Genomic DNA, 9,113 nt, shown 5'->3' on the forward strand with positions numbered 1-9,113 from the left:
AATGCACAATCTCAAAACTAAAGGTTTTATGAGACCTAAATAAACAGAAAATAATCTTGGTATTACAAAGGGGTTTTACTTTTATGAAAGAGCATTTCCATTACTTTTTACTTTTTTTCTCGAAGAATTTTCTGAATAGTCACAGTATATTTTTGTCTGTCATGCCCCTTACATGAAAGTATAGCAGTTTCAAAAAAAATAAATTTCAGTTCTTTGCTTAACTGGGGAAGACGTTTTCATTTAGATTTTCTCATACTCCTTATATTTACAAGGTAAAAAACTTCTACTTACACAAACCCCTGTACACAAATATTTATAGCAGTTTTCTTCACAATTGCTAAATCCTGGGAGCAACCAAGATGTCCTTCAGTGGGTAAATGGATTAACAAAGAGCAATACATCTAGGCAATGTCATTCAGCACTAACAAGAAATGAGCTCTTGGGAATTCCTGGCAGTCCAGTGGTTAGAACTTGGCACCTTCACTGCCGTGGCCTGGAATTAGTCCCTGGTGGGGGAACTAAAATCTCGTGTCATGGTAAAAAAAAAACAGTTTTCAAGGCATGAAAAGACATAGAGGAAACTTAAGTGCATTTTACTAGCTGAAAGACACCAGTATAAAAAGGCAACATACTGTATGATTTTACATTGCTTGCTTGCTTAGGGTTTGTCAGGTAACTCAGTGGTAAAGAATCCACCTGCCAATGCAGAAGAAACAGGTGACAAGGGTTTGATCCCTGGGTTGGGAAGATCCCCTCAAGGAGGAAATGGCAACCTACTGCATTATTCTTGCCTGGAGAATACCAGGGACAGAGAAGCTTGGTGGGCTACAGTCCATGGCATGGCAAAGAGTCAGACACAACTAAGCGACTGAGTAAGCAAGCAGAATCACTAACTGAAACAAGCCAGTATAAAAAGGCTGCTGCTGCTGCTGCTGAGTCACTTCAGTTGTATCCAACTCTGTGCGACCCCATAGATGGCAGCCCACCAGGCTCCTCTGTCCCTGGGATTTTCCAGGCAAGAGGACTGGAATGGGTTGCCATTTCCTTCTCCAATAAAAAGGCTGCTACTGCTACTGCTAAGTCACTTCAGTCGTGTCCGACTCTGTGTGACCCCATAGACGGCAGCCCACCAGGATGCCCCATCCCTGGGATTCTCCAGGCAAGAACACTGGAGTGGGTTGCCATTTCCTTCTGCAATGCATGAAAGTGAAAAGTGAAAGTGAAGTCGCTCAGTCGTGTCCGACTCTTTTCGACCCCATAGACTACAGCCTACCAGACTCCTCCATCCATGGGATTCTCCAGGCAAGAGTACTGGAGTGGGGTGCCATTGCCTTCTCCGAATAAAAAGGCTACATACCATATAATTTTACCTGTAAGACTTCCTAAAAAGGCAAAACTATGGAGACAGTAGAAAGATCAGTGGTTGCCAGAGTTTGGGGACAGAAGGGTGAGTAGGTGGAGCACCGGGGACATGGCAGGGATTTCAAGGTGAGGGGCCTGGAACTACCCAATGCGAGTGTATAACGGTAGATATGGGTCATTATACAGTTGTCCAAACAGTGTACAACTCCAAAAACAAACCATACACGGTGTAAGTGATGTGTATGTAAGCCCAAGTTCATTGGAGACCTCCAGGGAAATTATTGCTCTCTGTATATAGGCGTGACCTCTTCCTCTCTCCTTGTCTTTCTTCCTGAAGGGAATACAGAAAAGAGGCTGGACTTGTGATGATGAAGTGGCAAGAAAACAGCTTGTGCTAAGAATGGTGCCGGGAAGTCTTTAAAGGACCCAGGGACTTCGCTGGTGGTCCGGTGGCTCAGACTCCGTGCTCCCAATGCAGGGGACCCAGGTTCAATCCCTGGTCAGGACATTAGACCCCACATGCCACAACTAAGAACTTGAGCGCCACAAAGAAGATTCAGGACAGCCAGATAAATTAGAAAAAAAAAATGATTTTAAAGGACCCCGGACGTTCAAAGCATCAAAGCATCAACCCCGGACCATTGCATCAACTCTGCATCTGATTCCTGACTTATCAGAAAAATTGCCCTCCATCAAAAGAGTTATATGGAGACCAATGTTACTCAGTTATCACTTATTAATTACTAATAGGCTAATCTATTTTATGGTTAATTATCTAGGTTTATCAATATCCACATAGCAGAATTAAGGTTAAGTTTAAATTGATTGTGTTTGGAAAAATCCAAATGTTTGAGGTAACATAAAAATAATATCCAAATATAGCAATTGTTAAGTTAAAATCCTGAAGTTTAAATCCTGTGGACATAACTATAGAATTAAATATTAAATTCCCTAGCAATTGTATCCAAGTGTTAGTTCCTCAGTCGTGTCTGACTGACTCTCTGTGGCCCCATGGACTGTAACCTGCCAGGCTTCTCTGTCCATGGAATTCTCCAGGCAAGAAGACTGGACTGGGTAGCCATTCCCTCCTTCAGGGGATATACCTGACCCAGGGATCACACCCAGGTCTCCTGCATTGCTGGCAGATTCTTTATAATTCAAACAATTCCTCTGTATACAGAGGATTAACATAATTACTTAAACTGTTTCAGGCCAGAGTTATCTTAATTATGGATATCTGTTTCAAGAATAAATCTATAACTATCAATATTTTTAATTTTGTGGGTTGAACTTTGTAATTTTTATTTTACAGAAATGTTACATAGTCATAAGAATTTCTGTTCTGAAAGAAACCTGGTGAAATTACTTATATAAAAGATCCAATTGGCTTGAATACTTTTTTCTTACAAAAATTATCTCAGTGCGCCCTCTGGTGACTTTTCTCAAAAATAGACTTTAATCTACTCAAGTTGAAAATTTATGGAAACTAAACAATTGACTTCAAGGAGATCAAACCAATCAGTCCTAAAAGAAATTAGTCCTGAATATTCATTGGAAGGATTGATGCTGAAGCTGAAATTCCAATACTTTGGCCACCTGATACGAAGAACGGACTCACTGGAAAAGACCTTGATGTTGGGAAAGGTTGAAGGTAGGAGGAGAAGGGGACGACAGAGGATGAGATGGTTGGATGGTATCACTGACTCAATGGACATGAGTTTGAGCAAACTCCAGGAGTTGGTGATGGACAGGGAGGCCTGGCATGCTGCAGTCCATGGGGTAGCAAAAAGTTAGACAGGACTGAGCGACTGAACTGAAACAATTGATATGAAAATAGGTACAAATGATAAACTATGAAAAAAACTCTCTGAACTCTGACTTAAACATACTCATTTATCCCTCCAATAAAAAACGTTCATCGAGTATCTGCTGTTAAAGATGAAAAGTGAAAGTGTTAGTCACTCAGTTGTGTCTGACTCTTTGTGACCCCGTGGACTGTAACCCACCAGGCTCCTCTGTCCATAGGATTCTCCAGGCAAGAATACTGGAGTTGCCATGCCCTCCTCAAGGGGATCTTCCCACCCCAGGGACAGAACCCAGGTTTCCTGCATTGCAGGCAGATTCTTTACCGTCTGAGCCACCAGTGAATCTCCCCCTACCGGGAGAGAGTTCCCAAAAAAGACATTCTGTTCCAGCCTGGGGAGCGTGCAGTTCACGGATCCTGACGTTTCTCAGAGATGCCAGTTTACCTTTTCTTCCCTTTCCCCATCTTTTTTTCTTTTCTTTTAATTGATATGATAGAATGTCTTTGTATAACCCTATGAGATGTGGTATAAATACATGTAGCTTGCCCTAAGTTTAAGGACAGTATCCTCCATTGTGAAACTCTGCTCTGTATAAAGAGGCGCTGTTAACTTTCTGCTCTGCTTCAATGGCGCTCCTGGGCCCAGGTCCTTACGCCCAAAGCATGCAGGTTACAATGTACCTGGTACTTTGGGGGTTGAGCTTTAGTCAAGGAATTTTTATTCTTATATAAACTTCAACAACACTGCACACTTTCAAGATTCTGCGTGAAGACTGAAGTTTTACTGTTAAATCTTATCTTCCCTTTGTACATGACATGGCAATAGTAGGTATGTCTTGCCTGGTCCACAAATTATTTCAAAGACTTCCATGTTTTCTATGGTCTGATAACTTCAGATTACACAATGCAACCAAGTTCATCTCTGCTGGAATAGGATGAGACAATTCCTAGAACAGGAACCAGATGGCTCTGATTGTTCCTGATTGGTCTTTTGACCCTTGCCAAATCGACCCACATACAGTATCTCACTTAGTATATAAAACGGGGACCAAAGTGCCAGACTGGAAGCCATGCTCATAAAAGAGCCTTAGGAAAGCAGTCTCTGACACGTTCCTTAGCTGGACAAGGGCAATGATCCTACAGAATGATCTAGCCGGAACATCGCTTGCTGCTGTTTCCCCAGCATATTGCTGAGGAAAGGAGTTTTCAGGAAGTTGAGGGTTTTTCTAGTGAGCTTCTCTACCATGACCATTCGTGTGCCATGTCTGCGCATTCTGCTAGCTGAAATAGCAGTGTGTATGATGACAATTTAAGCCATTTCTCTTCCCTTCTCACTCTCCACACAAGCTGCTCAAATATTCAAGAAATGAATGAAATAACAAGCTTATTATCCTTTTTCCATCCAGCATATGACCCAGGGTTTTTGTGCTAATTGGCAGTTTTACATCATTTTCACAATCAACCAAAATAAAAAGGTGAGGGGATTTCACATTTAACCTTATCCTGTAAAGTTCTTCTATCTATTCATTGCTTATCCATTAGATAAAATTTCCCTGAAGGCAGTGTTTTTAAAATTAATGACACATAAATGCTAAGGTGACTGAATTATGGATCCATGTTCTCAGAAATAGAATATTAACTCTCCACACAGAATGTTTCAGCTTTTATTTTAACCAGAGCTTCCTTGCCATGGACAAGCAGAATTTCTGCATTTCTCTAGAGAATGCCTAAGCATATACATTACATAACTGTACTAAGTAAAACCTAGTAAAACAAAGTAGACATTTTAAAATAACAGAAGTAGTAGAACCAAACAACACAGTTTACAGGAAGACTGCAAAAATTCAACACAGAGTTAAAACCTTTGCAATGCAATGAGGTGAGTAAATTCTACTGTGTCAGGGCTACTGGCATGGTTATTTTGCTTGGTACCTAAGTCATAAGAAGGTAGCCTGAGACTTATAGTCTGGAGTTCTACATGCTATTATGAAGGCAACAACCTAGAAGCAATGATACAACAGTTTATCCAACGATGTAGAAAGCCAGGAGGAAACAAGTACTGGGTCCCATTTAATCCCACACACATACAAGGATGCCAGTCCACCCCTGGCTGCATGGACAACACAGCCATGTCAGTCCTGTTTTTTCCAGTGATCTTCTTGTAGATTCAAAGACAGCCAGGCTGATCCGTGTGTGTGTGGGGGGGGTGCCATCGATAGGCGGGTCACTCGGCTCTGCCCTCATGTGTATCCCGAGGATGTCAAAATACAGTCACTCACTTTACGAAGACAGACGAAGCTTCAAATCTGGGTTTGTGGCAGAATATCCACTTTGCTTTTTGTCCATCACCTCAAAGGATGAGCAGTTACTCTACACTTACATTTTTAATGTTGAAAAACTAACTACTCAGGATTCACAAAATAATTTTGTGAGTCACGAAGAAAGTAAATAGAATGTTTCCAAGAAATTTGAAAGATACTAAAATGAATTTGAAGAGGGCTCTGAAACCCACCAGCAGAGCACTGTTCAAATGCCATCAAAATGCACTGGAAATAGAAAACCATATTCTGAAGCTATTAATACTATTATTTGTCACCCAAGGTATGTTTCTAAATTTACATTTTCTAAACTGATAGCTATGAATCACCCTGTTGTTCCTAATAGCTTTGAAAGCCAAGGAAGCAATTCTTATTCATGAAAAGGAGGAAGGGAGTTAGCATCTTCCTTTGGGGGCCGGGGTGGGTGTGGGGAAGAACTCCCTTCCTGATTTTCCATTTCATTTATTTTGTTAAAAATATTTTAAAGGTAAGAGAAAGTGGTTAATGTCCATTAATCTAAGTTAACAAATCCTGCCAAACCAGCAACACTACGTTATATCACACCTAATCCTGACAGTAGGAAACAAATACTTTTAGAAATTTTCATTCCTGTTTGGAATTCATCCCAAAGGGGGAAAAAAAAAAACTCTTTTAAAATACTCATTAATGACTGGAGTCTGGTTAATGCTCTGCCCTCAGGTCTGAAGACTATAGATGGCTGGGCAAAGCTAATGTCAGTCCTCTCTATTAATTCACTTGTGTCTCCTATAAGTAAAGATAAAATAAAGATAGGGTGCTGTCTGGTTTCCTTTCTCAGCTTGGACCAGACATCACCCAGGGCCCTGTGGAAAGGAACCCAGGAGAGGTTATTATAAGGTCTCGTCATTTCAGCTCTCTCTGAGGCGAAGAGGATGAAGCATATGAGGAGAAAGGGAACGCTGGAGTGGATGCGCATCTCCTCTTGATCTCATTAAGTCCACAAAAGCCTGTGAGATTAGTACACGTTTTTGTACACGTTTTAGTACACACATATTTATAAAGTTCTCAACCTCGAAAAGCAATACGCACACAAAGAATTGCAACGAACTGCTCCAAGCTGTACTAGAGGTCGTCGGGGGCAGAGGGGCGTAGGGGGATTGAATCCCTCTGCAGAGGGAAGCGATGACGAGTAACCGAGCCACGGAAAAGAGCGGCTTCGCATGTGCGCTCGCTCACCTGTCCACACAGTGCTGTTTGGGATGCTCGGCGCCTGCAGTGGCTCCACCAGGGGGCGCCGCAACCCTGCCGGGGACTCGGCTCCTGGCCTTTCCCGAGCCTGGCGCGCGGGGCTCCGCGGTGACCATAGGAGTGGGAAAGTGGAAAGGCTAAGAGAGAAGTGGCTGGGACACGAAGGGTTTATCACCGCTTTTATATTAATAACTGCTGTGTAGACATCACAGCCCATTTCCATCCTCCTTCACCCAAAGCCCCGGCTTCCGCTAGGCGCGCGCGCGCACACACACATTCACGCGCACACACACATTCACACACACACACACACACACACGGACGCACACATTCATCCCCTGCCCCGTCACCCGAGCTGCTCTGTGTCCCTCGCAAATTCCCGGGCGGCCTCAGCCTCTCTCCAGCTTGGCGAGGTGGGAGCGCCCGCGCGCACCCGGACCCTCTTCCCCCGCGGCGAGAGCGCGCGGGAAAGCGCCAGGGGCCCGTGCCAGGCTGCTCTGCAGCTGGAGCAGCGCAGACGGTCGCTGCTGGAAATTCGAGAAGCCGAGCGTGGAGCCGACGCCAGGGCGCCCGCAGCATACTTGGGCCTCTCCCATGACGGCGCCGAGGGCTCTTCCTAGATCCGGGCTGCGCTCGGCTGGGGCAGGAGGCTGGAGGGGAACGGAAAGTGGGTCTCAGCATCACGACCCCCTTCCTCCCCTCCCGTGTCAAGCTCAGGGGTTGCCTCGGTGTTGCCTCGGTGCCCTTTGGCATTAGGCAGCCGTCTGTGCGCTGTCAGCCGCAGCGGTCCCCAAGCTCCGCGCGCTCCCGCAGCACCCTGAGGCCTCGACAAATTCAAATTGCGCGCGCAGCCGCAGAGCTTCCGAGGTCGGAGGTCCCGGGACAGGCCCAAGAATCCGCATCTCTAGCAAGCTGGGAGAGGGGTTTCGGGAGCGCCGCGGGTCGGGAACCACCCTGAGCGACCCCGAACGCCGGCTCCTCGTCATCGGGCTCAGGAGGTGGTGCGGCACGCCAGCAGCTGGCGGAGGCTCCGGCGGAAGCTGTCGTCCAGGAAGGCGTAGAGGAAAGGGTTGAGGCAGCTGTTGGCGTAGCTCAGGCTGGTGATGAAGTAGGACACGGCGATGACCAGCGGCGTCTGCGGGAGGTCGGTGGTGAGCGCCACCACGGTGCTCAGGTGGTAGGGCGTCCAGCAGAGAAGGCACACGGCCAGGATGGCCACCACCAGGACGGTCACCCGCTTCTTGGCGCGGTCCAGGGCCTTGGCGTGGCTGTCGAGGCGTATGGCGCGCAGCCGGCACAGCAGCGAGGTGTAGAGGACGCAGATGGTGGACACTGGGATGGCGAAGCCGAGCACCAGCGTGTACAGGCGGCTCGCGCGCCACCACAAGGCCTCGGGCTGCGGGAAGACCAGCACGCACTGGCGCCGGCCCTGCTCCTCGTCGAGCCGCGCGAACACCGCGAAGGGCAGCACCACCAGGGTCGCGACCCCCCAGACGGCCAGGCTCACCGCGCGCGCGGCGCCGTACGTGCGGCCGGCCACCCGACGCGACTCGGCGGTGGCCAGCACCACCAGGTAGCGGTCGGCGCTCATGACCGTGAGGAAATAGAGGCTGGAGAAGGTGTTGTACTGATCGACGGCCACGACGAGCTTGCATAGGAGCTCCCCGAAGGGCCAGCGCCTCAGCAGAAAGTCGGCGATGTTGACAGGTAGCACGAGCGTGAAAAGCTCGTCGGCCACGGCCAGGTTGAGGATGAACAGGTTGGTGACGGTCTTCCTGCGCGGCGCCCGCAGCAGCACGAACAGTACCGCCGAGTTGCCCGCCAGTCCCACTGCGCAGATCACCGCGTACACAACGGGCACGGCCACGGCCAGGGGCGGCGGCAGCGGCGGCGGCGCCGGCCCGGACGCGTTGGGGCAGCCGAGCGTGGGTGCGGGCGCGGGGCACGACGTGTTGGCGCGCTCCGGCCCCCAGTACGACGCGTTGTGCATCCTGGCGAGGACAGAGACTCGGTCTTCTCCGCCGTTGGCCCGCGGGGGTCTGCGGTCCCGGGGACCCGACCCGCGCTCCGAGCTAGTCACCGGCCTTCTACGGGAGGCCGGTTCCTGCCGCCCTCTCCGCGCAACAGCGCCGCGGACTCCGGGGCTGCCAGGCGGAATGGACGGAGGGCACCACTGAGGCTTGTGGACCACGCGCAGCTCTGCGGAGAAGAGCAGTTCCTAAGGGAGGGGGCGGCCGGCGCCCAACCTGCCCCACGTGATCGCTCTCGGCCACCTGTTGAAATCTTCCTCTGACTCGTTGACTACATCAAGGAAGTGCTAGAGAGAAGAGTCCTTACCTTTATAGGAGAAACACAAACCCACTTCCCCTACCTGAGCTCCCACCCCGCCCCCGGAGGTCCGA

General features: G+C 48.3%; 1 protein-coding gene across 1 annotated transcript; it reads right to left on the minus strand.

The window, feature by feature from the left end:
• Positions 1-7,435: 7,435 nt before the first annotated feature.
• Positions 7,436-8,701, minus strand: NPBWR1 (neuropeptides B and W receptor 1). Its single transcript, XM_070382839.1, has one exon. The coding sequence runs from the start codon at positions 8,699-8,701 to the stop codon at positions 7,703-7,705; it is 999 nt and encodes a 332-aa protein (XP_070238940.1). The 3' UTR covers positions 7,436-7,702.
• Positions 8,702-9,113: the final 412 nt, after the last annotated feature.

This window comes from Bos mutus, chromosome 14 (genome assembly GCF_027580195.1).
Source record: "Bos mutus isolate GX-2022 chromosome 14, NWIPB_WYAK_1.1, whole genome shotgun sequence".
NCBI lineage: Eukaryota > Metazoa > Chordata > Mammalia > Artiodactyla > Bovidae > Bos > Bos mutus.